This window comes from Bidens hawaiensis, unplaced genomic scaffold (assembly GCF_021521415.1).
Source record: "Bidens hawaiensis isolate Kalapana, Puna unplaced genomic scaffold, B.hawaiensis_p1.1 tig00004664_1, whole genome shotgun sequence".
In the NCBI taxonomy this organism is placed as follows: Eukaryota; Viridiplantae; Streptophyta; class Magnoliopsida; order Asterales; family Asteraceae; genus Bidens; species Bidens hawaiensis.
The window spans coordinates 1,489,283-1,511,511 of record NW_027491285.1 but is presented as its reverse complement, the minus strand read 5'-3'; the positions used below and the strand labels follow the sequence as shown (position 1 = coordinate 1,511,511).

Below are 22,229 nucleotides of genomic sequence, written 5' to 3'. Positions count from 1 at the left end.
AAGACGGGTGAAAACCCGAGATGAAACCGACTCTTGCATGATCAAGAGATGTATACATGTTATACAAGGGATCATGGTCCAAGAAATGAGTAAAAAGAGTCGAGAACGGATTTTTACGGTCAAAATCGTTGTTTTGATGTTTTAACCGACACTAGGAAAGAAATGGCTTGATTGTGGGTATAGCTTGCTTGGTGTGGTGTTGATGTGCTTGTAAGTGTTGTATCTAGCGGCTAGCAAAGGCTAGAAACCGAGATCCTTGCGATCTAAAGCTAGAAAACACAAAATAGTTCGGTTTTCGTGTGTTTATGAAATTTGGACAGATTTTCGTGTGCTTAGATTCGGGTCACAAAATTTCACAGAGATGATCTACACATGAAAATATGAGATCTGTGAATTTTTGGTAATTTTTGGATAAAAGATGAATATTTGGTGAATTTAATGCTCGGTTTTGGCCAAAAATAGTGAAAAATAGCTAAACATGATGAAAAATTCTGGAAAATTTAAGATAAGCTTTTTATAACATATAAAAGTCACCCAAAAAATTTGAGCTCAGTTGGAAAAGTCTAAGTAGGCTTTTCGGTGAAACGAACTCTAGGGCTTTCTAGCTCGGTTTTGGGTGAAAATGGCTTGAAAAATAAGTTTTAAATTCTGGAAAAATTCCAGGAAGTTATGAGGATGATAGAGATCATCCCAGAAAAATTTGGGATTTTTCTAAAGTGTTTTGGTATTTTTGATATATTTAGTGTTTTAATAAGATTTAAAAATAGATAAATAAATGTAAATATAGGAAAATAAATCTGGAAAAATTCCAGAAAGTTATGAGGATGACAAGGATCATCCCAGAAAAATTTGGGATTTTTCTAAAGTGTTTTGGTATTTTTGATATATTTAGTGTTTTAATAAGATTTAAAAATAGATAAATAAATGTAAATATAAGAAAATAAATCTGGAAAATTTTTACAAAAATTCCTTACTGTCAAATTAAGTTTTGTGCAAAATTTCAAGACCCGAGACTAATCGGGTAATTATTTGTGCTAAAAAGAACATAAAAACAAGTTTTTAAAGCTTAAAACGTGTAAACCGGCAAAGTTCGCATAAGCGAGCTGACTGGTACATGAAAACTCTAAAAATGGACTATTTCATAAATCTAAGTAAATTAAGTAAAAATAAATCATCCGAAAATAATTCGGATGATTTGGGCAATTTTACCCGATTTTACCGTTTCCGGCACCGAAATACCGGAAACGGGCCCCACGGCCAAACGGGGTGTCAAACCGAGCTATAATTTCATCACCTTAACTAAATTGACTGTCAAACTCTAAGCAATGTCACAATCTGAGTCCTTAGAAGTGTCACGGGGTTAACATAGTCCCCGAATCGAGTACAGTACTGGGTTAACAATGTTCCCAGATGTACCGATTGATACGTATTTAAGTTATGGGAATTATATAGTAACGACTAGATATTATATTACAGATCCAGGCACGTAGCTGTTCCTTGTATTACTCACCGACTCACAAAAGGTGAGTTTTCACGAGCCCCTTTTAATGAATTGTTTTAATTATATTTTCCCGGGGCGGAAAACATGTCTTATTTAAAGTATTTAAGTACATACCGATCGTATGGAAATACTTGTACATTTATATATATATGGTCTGATGCACAGAATATATAAAATGTTTATCATGTGTTATTGTTCTGGGGTAACATAGTTCCCAGGGGTTATTATTGTTCTGGGGTAACATAGTTCCCAGGGGTTATTATTGTTCTGGGGTAACATAGTTCCCAGGGGTTATTATTGTTCTGGGGTAACATAGTTCCCAGGGGTTATTATTGTTCTGGGGTAACATAGTTCCCAGGGGTTATTATTGTTCTGGGGTAACGTAGTTCCCAGGGGTTATTATTGTTCTGGGGTAACATAGTTCCCAGAAAGTTAATGGAAATGTCCTGGGGTAACATAGTTCCCAGCATGATTATATTGTTAATAAATGATTATTATAATGATTTGTCAGTGTTTATTTAAATTAGTGAAACTCACCAACTATTCGTAGTTGACCCGTTTTCTTTACATGTTTTCTAGGTATGCCCAAGTTGGAATGATTGATATGTGCTTAACTATCTGTGCTACCTGTTGGAAGCTTGCTGCTCTATGTTTTGTAATGAATTTATTAATGTCTTATCGGTAAAATATGTGTGTAACACCTAGACAGTAATGAAACTCACAACAATGTAATATGTTATAAATTAATGTAGTGGTATTTTCTTTATAAGCAATGCTGTTGATATCAGATGTGTCTGTTGCATCCCGTGTACGTTTCCGCTGCGGTTACGGGGTGTGACAACCAGCAACCGTCAAATTTCATGATCTAAAAACAGTCCCGATTCATGTGAAAAATGATTTCTTAAAGATATTAGTCTCAACATGAGTAAATATATAGGTAAAACTAAAAATTAAAAATAAAATAATAAAAAAAACTAAACTAAAACAAAAAGATTTAACCATCAGGCCTTCAGTAAATTTAACATATTTTGGGATCAAATTTCAGCTGTTTTAACAAACGACACCATTTTATGAAAAGATCCGAACATGAAATCATATTGATCAAGATACTTTCACAATGATTCATTTTCAGCATTATTGAGACATAGTGAAAAGGTTGATAGCAGGTAATTATCATGATTTTCATTTTGCCAGTGATATGATTAGATTCAATTAGGCATAAAGCTTACATGGACATCACTTATGGACCTATGATGCCCCTTATCTATTCTCAAGGCGTATTTAGTTTTCCCCAGATCACCCCAATTTGACTCCAACCCCCTAATGCTTGATCAAAAGAATTTTCTCTATACAAAAATAATTTTAAGCTTTAAGGTTGAACGTTGGACTTACATGCCATCCGAACTTACAAGCCTTACATTCAGGGTGTTTAGGACTTATTTGTATACCCCACCCCTGTAGTTACCCCTTTAAGCTTAAGGAAAACAAATTTGAATGACAATAATTTTCATATATATTTACATAATTTTTTTTTAATATAATATTTTTGGTGATCAAGACACTAACGGGCTCATGTATGACTGAGTAATTACTTTTCTGCCTATCATTCGGAGAGATGTATCTAGGGACATGTAAAGCATCTTCAAAATGACTCTCCACAATAAGTTTAGCAGATTTAGTTTATACCACTTCAAACTTTTAGTTATTATGGAAAGCTACTATACACATCAATGACTAATCAAAAGCCTTTTTAGCCCAATAACTTCACACGTTATGCACACAAAATCAATTTATCTATCATTTTTCAAAGGTTAGATCAATTTTCATTTGAAAATATTTTGAGCTTCTAAAAAGCTTTTAGCTGAATAATAATATCACTTCCCAGATGATAATCCCGAAGACAATTTTAAATCCAATCACCCCAGTTACCTTCAGTTTTCAGGTGAATGGCTATCCTATGAGTCTACAGGTAGAAGATAGGACCAAACACATAAAATGTGTCCCTCAAACTTTAGGAGGCCGACATAATTTTCAGTGAGAGAACTTAAAACGATAGTTAAACAAAAACATTTTTTTTTGGTATGCTCAGTTGCCCCGGTCACTTTCAGCCCTAAGGTTAATGGCTATCTCGTGAGTCAAGAATTGATGACAGGACCAAACATATGCAATATGTCCGTTGAAATTGAGTAACCGGCATGATTTTAAGCAAAGGAACAAAACGTTTTTGAAAATTAGATTTTTTTTTTGAAAAACGCACACACACTCTTTTTGTATTTTTCTTTTTCTCCCCCAAAATTTGTACAGAAATTTTACCGAAAACCGAAAAACTTTTATGTACAAATTTATCTCAGTTAAGACTCAATCATCAAAACGAAGCATCTTAAGGAATCCCACAAGCAACCGGTTTAGTAAATAAGTCCGCCACATTATTATCGGTGAGGACTTGTTCAAGACGAATTAGTTTCCAGTCATAACAGTCACGAATAAAATGGATTTTGATGTCAATGTGCTTGGTTTTGGAATGCTAAACAGGATTTTTAACAATAGCAATAGCAGCATCATTATCACAAAAAAATAGGAGTGTTAAGAAATTTCAAACCGTAATCCAGCAATTTATGTTGCATCCATATGACCTAAGAACAGCAGTCTCTTACACCCTTCTGTGTAATCTTTCCCGTCTCTCATCCCGCAAAGGAAACATACCCTCCATTGAAAATTTGAATGTCGTGTAGTTGAGAGATGTCTCCTGTCATGTGCCTGGAACAACCACTATCAACATACCATGGTCTGATGATATTCCTCCATAGCTGTTCCTGTACGATATGCGAGATTAGTTTGTCTTAGTTACCCAGTGCATAGTCGTTTTGGGTAAACCTGACTTGTTTAACCGTGTCACGAGTTGCCATGACATATCTTCCTGATTATCAGAAATCGTACAGGAAGGCTTTGAAGACTTGGTCACCGGAGACTTAGGCAACCAACTGTATTTAGGTTTTAAAGCTCTATTGTTTATACAGACGGTTGGCTTCGTCACCGGTTTGCGAATGGCATACACATTTGACTTTGACCTTTTGAATGATTTCGATTCTGAGGCCCACTTGGGTCTCAGAGGCGAAGCCGATTTTCTGTTCTGCTTTTGAACCTTAATAGGCTTGGTCTGATGGGAACTTGACCTGCCAGCCTTGTTTCTCCTCCAGTCATCGTTAGAGGGCTTTGCGTTATGATACCTCGTTTTATTTGAATTAAAATTCTTGTAGGTATTTTGAGGCATAGTCCTCTGATGGCATCTGTAATATGGAACATACGGGAGACGAGAAAAATTTCTAGCAATGTGACCGGGAATGCCACAGTTGAAATAGGTTTGTTTCTTTACATAAAATTCATTGTGGCCGATTTCCGGTCTTGCACCGTTATGTGAACTTGCCTTTACATCATTGGATTTTTCATTAGAGACCTCACTTTTAGTATTACAAGAACCTCTTTCTTTCACAAATTTAATTGACGATTGTTTAAGTTGTTTTTTAAGTTCATCAATTTTATTAAAAGACAGATCACTGTCTTTTGACGTTCCAGGAAAAGTGTCAGAACGATTGAACTTGCTCTTAAAACCAGATCCCACACAAACATTTGTAGCAATAGTATTCGAAACAGGTAGATTCAACGAAACATGAGAATTTATAGGTGAATCATCATCCTCATCAGTCCAATCCTCAACTTTTACTTCATCTGCACATTGAGTAAACACATTAGAATCGTTCACCCCAGATATTGATTCAGTTGTCGTAACTGGACCAACCATACTTTTGCCAGTTACAGTTGACTTACCATACCGCATACACTTTTCCTTTTCTTCCTCTTCTTTAGTAAAAGGAAGCCCAGTGTAATTGTCGTTGTGTGGTGGGGGAACCATGTTGTACCCAATGCCCACACCCTTATTCTCTTTCCATTTCAACTGGTTTTCTGTCATTGAATCAACAACAACGCTAAAGATATCAAATTTTTTTAAATTGAATTCAGCATTTTCAAATTTATTAGTTAATTTGGTCTTCTTCAACTTTGATGCATCTAACTCAACGGTTAGTTCGTCAATTTTCTTTCTAGCATCAAGGAGGTGACAACATTTTGTGCTGAAATCAGATTGAAGTTTTGAAAAATCCTTTTGTTGTGCCTCAATTTTCACTTTTAATGCCTTTTCCAGTTTTTTAAGGGTAGTACTTTCATATTTAATTTCCTCCATTTCTCTAAGTGGATTACTATAGTGAATTTTATACAGTCCAACTTTATTAATACATGATTGAGAACATAATACAGGACTTACCTCAGAGGATTTGGTGAAGGTGAAGGCCATGAAATTACCTCAGATGACAAGCCCAGATGAATAGAAGGCCCAACAGAGAGCCCAAGTGTAAACAGAAAACCCAAGGACTGACCCGTCTATTCGAGAACCCAATTAGTTACCCGTAAACCCGAATAAAGACCCGAGAACTGCTGAGTCAAACAGAGAACCAGAGAGTAAGAGAACAATCCCGAGAACCTTCAAACCGTGGCCGAGAACTATGGTTTTGACCAAGAACTATCAAATCTGCCCGAGAACGACGAATTGAATCCGAGAACAATAAATTTAGCCAGAGAACTTGAGAATGTCCCTGAAAACCTTGACTGCAGACCGTGAACTTTGAAATCTTCCCGAAAACTTCAAATTCAACCCGAGAACTAAGAATAGACAAAGATATGGTAATTCTTGAATATTTAACTAAATCTCAAGAAAGATGAGATTCAAATTAAATGCATGATATACCAAAATCTATTATGAATTCAGCCTTCCTCACCCGAAGAACACGAAGAACACCCTTCTTCGAGATTTAGAAACCTTCAACACGAGAAACCTTCTTAGATCAAAAACAGAAACCTTGATATCACCAATGACCGAGCCTAGAATATTTCTATAGGCTCTGATACCAATTGAAGTCCCGTGAACGGATCTTTTAATGTGATATCAATATACTCGATGATTAGGTGGAAACTAATCACCAAGCTGATTCTTTGAGTCAATAACGAACACAAGCAAAACACACAAAGAAGCTTCAAAACACACGTATATTATACGTCGGGTGCTTAAGCCCTTAGCTTACACGGTTCCAAATACAATGGACGAACAAAACTAACTTGGAACAAACTAGCAACCCTACAAATGTAAACATACATCCTATATATAAACTACTAACCTAGGCCCAATACATGCAAAAGCCCACCGAATCCCTTGATTTGGGTTTATATAGTGTATCCCAACAATAAGCCTAATATACAAAACATAAACCACAAATATGACCCAACAAAAATATATCGTGTACGACAAATAGTGCGAAAACGGGCGTTTGTCGGTAATTTTTGTGTAAATTTATAAAAACATAGTATTTGATTGTAAAAATCAAAAATATTTTCGCGGATCGCTTAAAACATTCCCACTAAGTGTTTTGCAAGTCTTTTTTGGCTTAACAGATGATACAATGCTTGTTTTGTAACTCTCTTTCGCGTTTAAATCCATAGCGGGTAGTTAAACGAGCATGATTTCGTTTAACTATTTTGCTATCATACTAAGGACTTAATATCAGTATGTTGGCTTATAATAGACATATATCACTTATATATGCCCCCGGGATATCCGGGTCACAACCATACCCGTTTGGCTATTCATTTGCTCATTACTCAATAAGTGGTTAAACGCTTATTCGATTTGTAAGTACTAAGGTGTATCAGGTTTTGTCACGAATGTCACATTCTCTCCCAGTTAAGAAATTTTGCCCCCAGAATTCAATATGCCAAATACGCCCCTATGGAAAAGTTTATAAGTGTTTGTTTCGGAATTCGTTTTTTTGTTTGCGAATGTACCTAGTTCCCCGTTGTGGATTCCACCGAACTTATTCAATGAAATTTTATTGAGTCGTAACTGTTTGTTTTTCCCCCGTTTCAACATTTCCACGGGTTTCATTATAGCGTTTAGTTGTGCACAAGTTTTCAGGTGGTACTACATCCGCCCCGTCAATAAGGTACTCATCCTGATTCGATTTACATAAAATATCGGGAATGAGATAATTTTAATTTAATACGTTACAGAGTTAACCTTTGAAGCAATTTTGTACAATTCCATTTATTTTCAAGTTAACTCATCGGTTTCATTAACTCACTAACACCTTTCAAGAATCATCATTTTCTCACAAATATTAGTATAGTTCTTCTGTTAGCCTCAAGCGGCTTTCAGTTTGTTTTTAATATTACGAGCTTTGTTTATGGTTTCCAAAATCGATTCGGATTTTTGTATTTTGGGGGTCGCCAATTTTCAATTGAATAAGGTGGCGAGTTATATCCTTGCTTGTATATTGTAATATATAGCCGCTTGTATAATATTACGATGAGTACGAGGATTGAAATTACCGGTCTCACTTTCCGCTAATGTTTGAATAGTGTATTTGGTTTGATTGATTGTTAGAGGACTACAGACTATGTTCAAGTTGATTAGGGATTTGAAGTTTTATAAACCACTCACTAAGGATAAGATTTTGTTAAGGCGAGTTTTTTTAGTTGGATAGTTGTTACAAATCACAAGAAGGTATTCGGGGTGGATTATTCAGTGAACTATCATTCAGCTTGCATTGCTTTCTCGAGATGTTTTAGGGATATGTGTTAAGAGATCCACTGTAATTTGTTTACCCTCCCCCCTCCATTGGGGTATTTCAAGCTATTGTAACTTTCCCGACGGTTTTCGGTATTCCGCCTTAATTTAATATAGGGTCGGTATTCAGCCTTAATTTAATATAGGGTTCATCTTTACAACACATGTGACGATAATTTTCTCATACCAGTTCATTCACACAATTCCGCTCCATCTTTACACTTTTCTCTAGTACTTGGTCTTAACAGAACATCTGAACTGACTTTTCTTCATTCATCAGCCGGTTATTGAGGCTATAAAAACTTGAAGTTTAACTTTTGGTTCTTGTAGTAAGGTATTTTATCGGTTTTCACGGTCATAATTATTTAACAATTCCATCCAATTTTCATTTCCTCTTATTTAACTTGTTTTGATTACTTATAACTCATAGGTTTTTGCGGTTTATGTAAATCGTACCATTGGTAGTATACAAATAATGCCCCCAGATCTTGGATATAAAAGCAATCGGTCCATATTTCCGGTCACAGATAGTATAGTTCTTCTCATCCGTGTTTAGTCATTGGGGGGTATAATAACTTGGTTTCACTTCAATTCATAATCTCGTTCCTTTTTGAATTAGGAGGGCAAAATTGAAGTGATACTAGAAAAGTGTTCAGGTCTACATGAACCCCTGATGTAGCTACCATAATATATACTTTAGGATAGGGACACGATAGGTATTAGGATACTAAGTTTTGTTCCATTTACTAGGTCAAAAGATATGCGAACTCCTCCTTAAGCAAGCGCAATGCTTTATTCTCAAAGTCAATGGTTCTAGCTTTTTGAGGTACTATAACAACTCTATCTTTATATACGACTTTCGTTTTGAATTCAATCAAGTAGTTCATACTAACTATTACCTAACAACTCCTCACTTTCACCGAGAGCACATTAACAGGGAATAGCTAGTTACTTAGGTTGAGAGGGCAGTTTTGAATAATATGTTTAACGTTTATAGTTTTACCTTTAATGGTTTCTATAATGTAAAGATTTATTATTTTACTACCCGGTATATTTTCCAAGGTAAAGATTTGTAGAAATGGTACATCTATCAGTGCCCGCATTATATAAAACTAAGGTATACTAAACTCAGAATGTACCCGTTACTGCGTTTACTTCTCTGATGTAATCACAATGTGCGACTTCTAGTTGGGATGGACATCGATGCTGGTTCTTGATTTTGTTTTCTCGTTACAACTCAATTCCAACTAGAGTAGTCTTTCTTGACATGCCCCATACTGACACACTCATAGCAAGCATAACGGCTTATTATTAGTTTGTTTTTGGTGACTTGGTTATATTTCTTGTACTCATGTTTCACAATTGGTTCGCTTTGTACTAGATGCTTCCCCGGGCAAACTCGACACACTATTCCTAACCAAATCAAAAGCTACCACATTGGCTTGTGTCACGGCATTCTCAAAGGTTTAGTGGTTAACTGGATTAACTAATGTCCTTACTTCTAGGGCTTTTAACCATGGTACCAGTCAAACCAGATCGTTAAAGTGGTTTGTGCATCTCAATTCGTCCACTCCTTTCGTTGTTTTAATTTCCCGGGTTCGTGACCTAGTTTCTAGATTTCATTCCTTGGACGAAAATGTTTCGATATAAGGGTTTTAAGTCTTGTCCTAGTCATGGGGCTGATTACTTTTTGTTCCCGAATTCATACCACCATTTTCTACCACGTAAGGGCGTCATCAAGAAATGTACGAGTGCTATATTCAACGGTGCAATCTGATGGGCACTACTGATATTGGTAATAGGCTTTATTGCTTCTATTCATTTACTACCCAATTTGATCTTTTAGTACCACTAAAATTTATAGGTTTGTATGATATAGATTGTTTAGACGAATATTCTCGTCGTGAAGTTTATAAGTGTTTGTTTCGGAATTCGTTCTTTTGTTTGCGAATGTACCTAGTTCCCCGTTGTGGATTCCACCGAACTTATTCAATGAAATTTTATTGAGTCGTAACTGTTTGTTTTTCCCCCGTTTCAACATTTCCACGGGTTTCATTATAGCGTTTAGTTGTGCACAAGTTTTCAGGTGGTACTACATCCGCCCCGTCAATAAGGTACTCATCCTGATTCGATTTACATAAAATATCGGGAATGAGATAATTTTAATTTAATACGTTACAGAGTTAACCTTTGAAGCAATTTTGTACAATTCCATTTATTTTCAAGTTAACTCATCGGTTTCAATAACTCACTAACACCTTTCAAGAATCATCATTTTCTCACAAATATCAGTATAGTTCTTCTGTTAGCCTCAAGCGGCTTTCAGTTTGTTTTTAATATTACGAGCTTTGTTTATGGTTTCCAAAATCGATTCGGATTTTTGTATTTTGGGGGTCGCCAATTTTCAATTGAATAAGGTGGCGAGTTATATCCTTGCTTGTATATTGTAATATATAGCCGCTTGTATAATATTACGATGAGTACGAGGATTGAAATTACCGGTCTCACTTTCCGCTAATGTTTGAATAGTGTATTTGGTTTGATTGATTGTTAGAGGACTACAGACTATGTTCAAGTTGATTAGGGATTTGAAGTTTTATACACCACTCACCAAGGATAAGATTTTGTTAAGGCGAGTTTTTTTAGTTGGATAGTTGTTACAAATCACAAGAAGGTATTCGGGGTGGATTATTCAGTGAACTATCATTCAGCTTGCATTGCTTTCTCGAGATGTTTTAGGGATATGTGTTAAGAGATCCACTGTAATTTGTTTCCCCCCCCCCCCATTGGGGTATTTCAAGCTATTGTAACTTTCCCGACGGTTTTCGGTATTCCGCCTTAATTTAATATAGGGTCGGTATTCAGCCTTAATTTAATATAGGGTCGGTTTTCGGTCCATATTTCCGGTCACAGATAGTATAGTTCTTCTCATCCGTGTTTAGTCATTGGGGGGTATAATAACTTGGTTTCACTTCAATTCATAATCTCGTTCCTTTTTGAATTAGGAGGGCAAAATTGAAGTGATACTAGAAAAGTGTTCAGGTCTACATGAACCCCTGATGTAGCTACCATAATATATACTTTAGGATAGGGACACGATAGGTATTAGGATACTAAGTTTTGTTCCATTTACTAGGTCAAAAGATATGCGAACTCCTCCTTAAGCAAGCGCAATGCTTTATTCTCAAAGTCAATGGTTCTAGCTTTTTGAGGTACTATAACAACTCTATCTTTATATACGACTTTCGTTTTGAATTCAATCAAGTAGTTCATACTAACTATTACCTAACAACTCCTCACTTTCACCGAGAGCACATTAACAGGGAATAGCTAGTTACTTAGGTTGAGAGGGCAGTTTTGAATAATATGTTTAACGTTTATAGTTTTACCTTTAATGGTTTCTATAATGTAAAGATTTATTATTTTACTACCCGGTATATTTTCCAAGGTAAAGATTTGTAGAAATGGTACATCTATCAGTGCCCGCATTATATAAAACTAAGGTATACTAAACTCAGAATGTACCCGTTACTGCGTTTACTTCTCTGATGTAATCACAATGTGCGACTTCTAGTTGGGATGGACATCGATGCTGGTTCTTGATTTTGTTTTCTCGTTACAACTCAATTCCAACTAGAGTAGTCTTTCTTGACATGCCCCATACTGACACACTCATAGCAAGCATAACGGCTTATTATTAGTTTGTTTTTGGTGACTTGGTTATATTTCTTGTACTCATGTTTCACAATTGGTTCGCTTTGTACTAGATGCTTCCCCGGGCAAACTCGACACACTATTCCTAACCAAATCAAAAGCTACCACATTGGCTTGTGTCACGGCATTCTCAAAGGTTTAGTGGTTAACTGGATTAACTAATGTCCTTACTTCTAGGGCTTTTAACCATGGTACCAGTCAAACCAGATCGTTAAAGTTGTTTGTGCATCTCAATTCGTCCACTCCTTTCGTTGTTTTAATTTCCCGGGTTCGTGACCTAGTTTCTAGATTTCATTCCTTGGACGAAAATGTTTCGATATAAGGGTTTTAAGTCTTGTCCTAGTCATGGGGCTGATTACTTTTTGTTCCCGAATTCATACCACCGTTTTCTACCACGTAAGGGCGTCATCAAGAAATGTACGAGTGCTATATTCAACGGTGCAATCTGATGGGCACTACTGATATTGGTAATAGGCTTTATTGCTTCTATTCATTTACTACCCAATTTGATCTTTTAGTACCACTAAAATTTATAGGTTTGTATGATATAGATTGTTTCGACGAATATTCTCGTCGTGAAGGATCACGATTGTTACGATCAGTATTCATGTTCGGAAGGAGATTTCCGTTTCCGATGACACTTGGTAGGGGAATTTATTAGTATTGGTAATAGCATTATAGTGGGGAGTATTATTCATGACAACTTTAGTATTTGTGAGAAGTACAACATTTGCAACTGTATTTGTATTGGGTGGCGAGATAGCATTCATTGCCGCGTTAATGTCAACAGCGAATCGTGCTGCTATTGTCAAAGTTACTGTCTGCAGTTGCCAAACAAACATCTCGGCCACCACTGCCTCAAATAGTATGTTTGTTTTCTCAGGGGTCATTCTATAATGATAACCTATTATACCGTAACTAATAATAGTTCGCCACACAACTCATCACAAAAGGAATCGCATTAGCAAGCAATAAGGTATTTCAAATAGCACATATGTATTACGCATCTCTATCCATGTGTCTATATATCAAGGATAGCATATCGATTTAGCCTAACAAAGGCCGTTATCAGTATGTATATATCAAAAGTTGCCACCAAGTGACAAGAAATTTTAACCCTGTAAGGGTCAGTATTGTAACGGAAGACCAAAGTTGTCCTCCATATCAGCATAGCTCTCACTATTAGCTGTTTGCATGTAGTATAAAAAGATTCTATACACACAATAATGCACTATCCTTATCTATCCAAGTACATATTATAACAATTATATACAGTTTACAACTTGCCCGACCATTATTCCGGTACGATCCCATCATTAGGCAATTATTTTTGTTCGGTCTCTACCGTAAGTAACCATCTGCCGGTTATGAGTTTAATCAGTGCGCTGTAATGGGAATGCATGTGTATATTCCACTTAAACTCTAGAAGTTGTTAAATATAACTATTGAATATATTCATCCGAAAGGTCATCCGGTATCCATAAGTATGCCGGGTTTACTAAAAGTAGTAATTTACTGGTTGGGGTAAGTATATCCCATTCCAGTCAGGCACGTCACCGATTCATGAGCATGAGGTTTCTCTCATATAATAACCAAATTGGAATAACAAAATATAGGAGAGGTTGGAGGTTCTTCTTCATAGATGGTTTGAAGAGTTTGTTAGTTAGGGAGGTTCATCAGAGTTAGTTGTACTGGTGATATGTAAAATAAATTATTAATATTAATATTTCATTTTGAAATATCATTAGTACATTATATGTACTAGTAGTCACGATTGGTCATACTATAATTGAAAACTCAGTTTTGGTAATTATCATATTTATAATTTGATAAATCGGGCTCATCACTAGGTATTTCCCCTAGGGATGGTGTTTGTTTTTAAACAACAAAAATGGAAGGGTGATCGGAAAATAGTTTTGTTTAATTTCAAAGAAACGAGTTTATAATATAAAAACTAGACCCGGGCTGAGAAGTATTATATATATGTTCTCTTGAAATTATTACCTGTAAGTCACACATTTCACGTTTCGTTCCCGGGCCTTGTATATTAAGCCCCTTTGTGGTTTCGTCACATCACCAGACTTAGTTTAAACTTGTTGAAGCATTCTTGTATTCGCACTTACACGCAAAACCGGTTCTTCACGTATCGTAAAAGTACCCGATCTCAACATCTTTTGGTGCGATCGTTAATCAGAAGAAAACGTTTTTTTGATAGCTTAGATCAGCGTAAAGGATATTATTAATTGGTACTGAAATTAAACATTTTATTTGTTATGCCAATAAAATATTAATTATAATAAAATATAATATAAATTTTGATATGATATAATTTTAATTAGAATAGGAATTAATACTGATTATAACCGAATATGATATTCGTTATGATGAGATTCAATATCATCGGTAGTATCGTACGTACAGATATCCATATACCTCATTTCAGATAAACACGTATGCACATTACATATATACTCTACATAACCTTTATACATGTATGTTGCCATTTTTACCTATCAGTAGGATCCACAACTTCTCCCCGAATTCCCTCGTACAAGCAAGTCTGTTATTAGGTTTCGGACCATAGTAACTCACTTGCCCTACAAGTTCATCCCGACATCCATCAGTATCTATCGCTACTCATTATTAACTTTCCCAGATATAATCGAGCCTACAGTTATATTATACGTATCCTAAGGGATAACCTAATCCTTTATAACCAACGGCCCTGATACCAACTTTTGTCACACCCCGTTAAGCGATTTGTGAATCGTAAAACGGAAATGCAACAGATACAACTAATATCAAATACATTGTTCATAAAGAAACATTACTATCTAATTTACAATATATTACATCGTTCTAACATGTTTTGCAAACTAAGTGATACGATCAAAACTAGGTCTTCAATAACTTTACTTCTAATTCAAATGCTCAAAACATCGATCTCAATCCAACAAGTAATACATAACCAATCTACTCCACCTTTCTGATTACCTGAAAAGCATGTTTAAAGAAAGGTCAACTACGAATAGTTGGTGAGTTTCATAAGTTTTAACGAAATCATTTCTGCATCCCACATAGTTGTAGTTTGCATGTACGCACGTATATAAAAATCGTATTTACGTTTGTATATATGTACAGCTGTGTCTCTGTGTGTACATATGCATGCATATAAGTTTATAATATAAATTCGAAATTATGATAAAATCGTGATTGCTTGTTCCTACTACGTGATTCCAATTTTCATGTTTAATCAACCACTATGGACCCCCTTCCTCCCACAATGGTTCCACATAAAATCAACCATTATGGCCCCCCTTCCGCCCATAAGGTTCCGCGTAACATCAACCACTGTGGCCTCCTTCCGCCCCCAACGGTTCCACGTGAAATCCAACATTACACAGTGTATACACAAATAATTAGTATTTCCTACATCACATTATTTCCTACGTCTATTCACATAGCATGTATATAGACATACTCACACACAGATATATATATATATATATATATATATATATATATATATGCACATATAAAGTATTTATCACGTATCACCATCCGCCCACAATACGTATAATCACATTATTTTCTTAACATTCATGTCATAATCAAGTTAGTTTGTTTAATAAGTTGCAGCAAAACTTGGCTCATAGGCCATACTCAACTTTGGTTCATAAGGTGTGGTAGAACTTGGCTCATAGGCCATACTCAACTTTAGTTTATGAGTTGCAACAAAACTTGGCTCATAGGCCATACTCAACTTTAGTTTATAAGTTGCAGCAGAACTTGGCTCATAGGCCATACTCAACATTGGTTTATAAGTTGCAGCAGAACTTGGCTCATAGGCCATACTCAACTTTAGTTTAGTAAGTTGCAGCAGAACTTGGCTCATAGGCCATATTCAACTTTAGTTTAGTACTATTGTGGCCCCCTTCCGCCCACAATAGCCCCATGATCATCACAGACCACGTTATCCCATGGCCATTACAGACCACACTATCCCCATGGCCATTACAGACCACGTTGTTTCCCGAATTAGTTATGTTTAACATTACATAGTGTGTTTGTATAAACATGTTGTCACGTGTAATTTTATTATGTTTTATCATTCGTGCGATCTCCATTTAATATATCAATCAACAATACTAATCACCTTTTATCAGCATGCAGTCAATCATTATGTTTGTAGGGACTTTTCATATATAAATGTTTAAATAATTTATATCCTGAACCGTTTTCAGATAGATAATGTATATAAACATGCTTTTCACTCCAAAATTTCGTAAAAACAGTTTAAAAGTGGGGTCATGAAACTCACGATTTTGTAGGCACTCTGTGCGAGGTCAGTACGGGGTCTGTTTCCCCTGCTATCACTTAGTCCCTATAGTTAATATATAATAATATTAATATTTTAATATTATTATAATATTTATACTAAGATGGCCTGTATAGCTAATCTGGGTGTGGCTGTAACATCCAGAAGGTGTCAGTAGGTTTATATTGTGATGTTGTTCAATGTCTGATGTTTAAAATCGAACTTGGCTTAGTTTCCCTGTTTCGCCAGTTAGGCCAAGTTGTTCGTTTATGCGTTTGGAAAACATTTATGGGGATGTAAGCTTGGGTAAATCTGTTGTTTGATAAAATGATTAAGTTATAAAGAAATATCACAATATAGGGGTCTGGATTTGTTACGGGGTTCGTTTCCGTTTATTCAATTTGATTTGGAGAAAAACATGCACAATCTATCCAAATTATCCGGATTTTTCACAAAAATTTCGCTTTTAGATAATTAATCCGAAAATGTAGTCTTTGATCACTCTTGATGTTCTGATATTCCAACAGGTTCGTTAATCGCAAACTTGCTAGTTTTCGTCAAAATTGAATTTGTTTAATCTTCAAATTAGCAAAATTAATTATCCGTTAATCATTAGATCATGAAAATTTAGAAACTTATCAAATAAAATATGTAGATTTTTATAAAAATGTTTCTGGAATTAATTACTGATTTATAAATTTGTAAAAAATAATTTTATAAGCTATATTTAGCCCAAAAATCATCCGTTTATACCAAATGATTTCCGAAAAATCTGCCAAAATTCCCGAGTGACCAAAACACTTCCCAAGATAACATGTAGCCATTCCAGAATTTAACAATCTTGCAAATATCATTTTCGAACCAAAAACGACCTTGAAAATTCAAATAGATGCGAACGCACAAAACATACTTAGGATTTTCCAAATGACCCCAAATTTAATATGTGATCATAGTATAACAATTCTGAGTTTCCCACTAAATTTCATAATTTTTCCAGAAATTTAAGTATTTTTCCCAATTAAACGCCCAAATTGGTAATAAATTCACCAAATATTCTTGGATGGTCAAAAAATTACAACATTTAAATAGGGACACAATGACATGGTCCCTGATGTCCCTACAAAATTTCATTACCTAACAATATGCACATCACAACCTTAACCTAAACAGTCCGTAATCGAACATTTCGGTATTACCTTTGCGGTTTTCGCCCGTTTTTGCTTTCCTAATCCAATTTCCGGGTTCTCGTGCTTCTATATAAGCTAAGTACAGGTCCTATATCACAAACCAAGCATGTGTCATCAAGAGACCAGCCATGAAAGTTAGTGTTTCGATTAAGGTTCTAAACCGAACTTTTGAACCGTAAAAACGTTGTATAAACCCTCTAATCCGTGTTTATGGCCAAAAATCATTCAAACCAGATTCCTACCCATGTATATGATCAAAACATATTTTTGGACCATTTTCAAGGTTTTTGCATTGTCAGAAGTGATTTTTGGTAATCAACCTATGTTTATATGCAATTAAACATGTTTAAATAAGTTAAAATTTGATCAAAATAATATATAACCTAGGGTTTTTGGCTGAAATGTTTGAAGAAGCAAGCAAGCTGCTGCTTAGGTCCAGAATTTTCTCAAGACTTGTTGGTTAAGTTGCTTTAAAAAATATAATATATAAAGGGGTGTTTAGTCAACTTTGGCGGGCTGGGCTTGTAGGTCCCCCTTTTGGGCCCATTTGGCCAAATTTTCTCGATTTACGTGCCAGAACGTGAAATGTCGAGTCCAAATTTATTTCAGGTTTGGTTTTTGGCACAAAAAATATATCCGGTACGACAAATAGTGCGAAAACGAGCGTTTTTCGGCCATTTTTGTTTAAATTTATAAAAACATAGTATTTGTTTGTAAAAATTGAAAATATTTTCACGGATCGCTTAAAACATTCCCACTAAGTGTTTTGCAAGTCTTTTGCGGCTTAACAGATGATACAATACTTGTTTTGTAACTCTCTTTAGCGTTTAAATCCATAGCCGGTAGTTAAACGAGCATGATTTCGTTTAACTATTTTGCTATCATACTAAGGACTTAATATCAATATGTTGGCTTATAATAGACATATATCACTTATAGTTGGCACCCTGGGATATCCGGGTCACAACCAGACCCGTTCGGCTATTCATTTGTTCGTTACGCAATCAGCGGTTAAACGCTTATTCGATTTGTAAGTACTAAGGTGTATCCAGTTTTGTCACGAATGTCACAAATCTCTTCCTAGAAACTTCGGTAAAGTCAATATTAATAGCCTTCAATGCCCAAAATGCACGGTGTTCCAACTCAACGGGAAAATGACAAGATTTACCATACACGAGTATGAACGGTGTAGTACCCAAGGGAGTTTTATACGTGGTTCGGAATGCCCACAACACGTCATCCAACTTCTTAGACTAATCCTTCCGACTTACTCCTACCGTCTTCTTCAAAATCCTCTTCACCCCTCTATTTGCATTCTTGACTTTACCATTCGTATGAGGATGATAAGAAGTAGAGGCACGATGAGTAACTCCATAACAAGCCAATGCCTTCTCCACGAAGGTGTTGCAAAAGTGAATGCCCCAATCACTAATAATAGCTCTCGGAGTACCGAAATGAGTAAACAACCTTTTTAGAAACTTCACAACCACCCGGGCATCATTTGTAGCCAATGCTTGGGCTTCAACCCACTTAGAAACATAATCAATGCTACTAGAATATACTTATTTACCACCGAAAGTAGGGAATGGTCCCTTAAAATCAATGCCCCAAACATTAAAAATTTCAAGAGTTTGTATGGGGTTTTGAAGCATCTCATTCTTAGATGAAATATTACCGGTTCATTGGCAAGCATCACACATCTTCACAAACTCCAAAGCATCCTTCACAACCGTAGGCCAATAAAAACCACAATCAAATACCTTTTGTGTTGTAGCATGCGAACCATGATGACCCCCCGTCAAACCTTCGTGGACATGTCTAAGAATATCCAACCCTTCTTCTCTCGTCACACACGTCCTAAGAATCCGATCACCACCAATCTTGAACAAAAATAGATCATCCCAAACATACGTGTTAACATCCCGAAAAAACTTCTTCTTTTGTTGCATAGTCATCCCCTTCAACATAACACCATTAGCCAAATAATTTGCAAAATCAGTGAACCGTGGCATACCTTGCTTTCAGCAGCCACAAAATCAATCAGCTCATGAGGGAATGTGGCTCCAATTTCTTTCTCACGCATCTCTTCTCTCTTTGGATCATCTAAACGGGAGAGACGATCAGCCGCTACATTCTCCACACCTTGATCTCTATGTCAAACTCAGAAAGTAGAAGAATCCATTGTATAAGATGAGGCTTCGCATCTTTCTTTTGAAAGAGAAAACACAATGCGGAATGATCAATAAAAATGGTGGTCTTCGAAAGAACGAGATATGAGCGGAACTTATCAAATGCAAAACCAACGGCTAGGAGTTCCTTTTTAGTGGTGATGTAGTTCTCTTGAGCATCGTTCAACGTCTTGCTAGAATAATAAATAGGATGAAAATGTTTATATCACCTTTGCTCCAAAAACACTTCAACCACATAGTCGCAAGCATCACACATGAGCTCAAAAGGCAAACTCCAATTGGGTGAAGAAAGAATGAGAGCACTCACGAGTTTCTCTTTCAAATACTTGAACGCCTTAAAAGATTCTTCATCAAAGAGAAACGGGAAATCTTTCTCAAGGAGTCGGGTCATCGAGCTGGTAATCTTTGAAAAATCTTTTATGAACCGCCGATAGAACTCCACATGACCGATAAAACTCCTAATAGCTTTAACATTTGTTGGTGGAGGAAGTCTGCTAATAGTGTCAATTTTCGCCCGATCCACCTTTATAACGTCTCTTGAAATCTTATGACCCAAAAAGATTCCTTCCGTAACCATAAAATGGCACTTCTCCCAGTTCAACATTAACTTTGTTTCAATACATATCTTCGACATCTTCTCAAGATTGTGCTAACATTAATCAAAAGAATTCCCGTATACCAAAAAGTCATCCATAAACACCTCAGTTGATGTTTCTATTAAATCCTAAAAAATGGCCACCAAACAACACTGAAAAGTGGCCGGAACGTTACATAACCCAAATGGCATACAATGGTACGCAAATGTGCCATAAGGTCATGTAAAGTCGTCTTCTCTTGATCTTCCAGTGCAATAAGAATCTGAAATAACCTAAAAAACCATTGAGAAAACAATAAAACTGTTGACCCGCAAGACGCTCCAACATTTGATCAATAAAAGGCAATGGAAAATGGTCCTTCCGGGTGGCATCATTCAACCTCCGATAATCAAATGCATATTTGCCAACCGGTAACCGTACATGAATGGATGAGCTCATTCTTCCCATTCATAACAACCATTACACACCCCTTTCTTTGGGACAACTTGGGACGGGTTCACCAATGGAGAATCTTAAACTGGATAAATCATGTCGGCATCCATCAACTTCAACACTTCTTTCTTCACAACTTCTTGCATGTTCGGATCAAGATGCCTTTGAGGTTGCACCACCGGTTTGTATACATCTTCCATTAAAATTTGGTGAGTACAATAAGCGGGGCTAATACCGTGAATGTCTAAAAGTCTCCATGCAATCTTCCCCTTACATAACTTCAAAACCTCCAATAACTTCAACTTTTGTTCCTCCGTCAACTTGGAAAACACATTGAACCTTCCAAGATAAGCATACTCCAAATGCAACAAAAGGACTTTCAACTCCAAAAGAGCGGGTTTCTCTACGGGACCCGCCTCATTCTCACAACTAACCTCATTCACTTCCATAACCTCGGGCAACCCCAAAATCTCTACCAATTCATCACAATCCAAACCATCATCATCTAAAACCTCACAATCTAACACACCATTAACCATACCTCCAACAAGGTCGGCACCATAAATATAATCCATGCAACTATCCATACCTACAATAAATGAGTTAAGAAAATAAACAAAATGGCATGGACCACTAATCATCTTGATCATCCGGATGCTGCATCAACCTCGCAACATCATACGTGACATTCTCATCACCAATCCGAAGTGTGATCTTTTCATGATACACATTGATAAGAACCTTCGTGGTACGTAAAAACGGACGATCAAGAATAATGGGGGCCCTCTCGTCGAACTCCATATCAAGAAGCACAAAATCCACCGGGAAAACGAACTTGTTAACCTTTACTAGGAAATTTTCAATAATTCCCTGCGGGTATTTAATCGAGTGATCGGCCAATGACAAAGGCATGCAAGTCAGTGTAAGCTAGCCCAAATCCAACTTCTCGTACAAAGAGGGCATAAGATTAATACTCGCCCCCAAATCCGCCAACGCTTGACTCATCATGTCACCACCTCACAAACATGGAATAGTTAACACACCCAGATCCGACAACTTTTCTGGTAACCAATGCGACACAACCACTGAACAATCCTCGTTAAGAGGAATTGATGAACCCTCTACCAATTACTCCTTTCTTTTCAACAAATCTTTCAAGAACTTCGGGGACTTCGGCATGTGTTGGAGAGCTTCAATGAACAGGAGATTAATTTGAAACTGTCGGAACATATCAAGAAAGTGCCTGTACTCCCTCGTGTATTTTTGACGCTTAAGGAGAGCGGGATGAGGGACACGAGAGTGATCAATTACATGTGATGGTTAGGCGGCTTCTTCTCTACTAGTGGCTCAGTTGGCGTCGTGTTTTGTACCTTCCTCGGAACTTCCATATCTATTTCTTCATCCGCCACTTCTTCTTCTTCGACTCCAACCTCATCCTTGCTTACCTCGAGACCCATAGCCTTATCACTATGAGTAGTAATTGCTTTTAATTGAGCGACCAGATTCTGCTAAGCAGAACCTGAAAACTGCCCCGGAGGTCTCTCGTCTAAACGCCGAGCAATGTCACCAATAGACCTCTGAAGGTCAAATAGTGATGACTGATGGTTTTTCAAAAGTAGATC

The 22,229-nt window shown here is 36.4% G+C and overlaps 1 protein-coding gene across 1 annotated transcript; it reads right to left on the bottom strand.

Moving 5' to 3' along the window:
• Positions 1 to 18,643: 18,643 nt before the first annotated feature.
• LOC143627385 (uncharacterized) lies at positions 18,644 to 21,194 on the bottom strand. The gene is made up of 6 exons (XM_077097223.1): positions 20,694 to 21,194; positions 20,369 to 20,437; positions 19,789 to 20,228; positions 19,405 to 19,540; positions 19,151 to 19,348; positions 18,644 to 18,919 (listed from the first exon to the last, which is right to left on the bottom strand). The coding sequence occupies exons 1-6, from the start codon at positions 21,192 to 21,194 to the stop codon at positions 18,644 to 18,646; spliced, it is 1,620 nt and encodes a 539-aa protein (XP_076953338.1).
• Positions 21,195 to 22,229: the final 1,035 nt, after the last annotated feature.

Excerpts from the sequence above, each read along its gene's own strand:
- LOC143627385 (XM_077097223.1), bottom strand. The coding sequence starts at position 21,194 with ATGGATAGTTGCATGGATTATATTTATGGTGCCGACCTTGTTGGAGGT. Across the intron at positions 20,229-20,368 it reads TGGCACATTTGCGTACCATT|CACAATCTTGAGAAGATGTC; the intron begins GTATGCCATTTG and ends GATTAATGTTAG. Across the intron at positions 19,541-19,788 it reads GAAGTGTTTTTGGAGCAAAG|AGATCAAGGTGTGGAGAATG; the intron begins GTGATATAAACA and ends AGTTTGACATAG.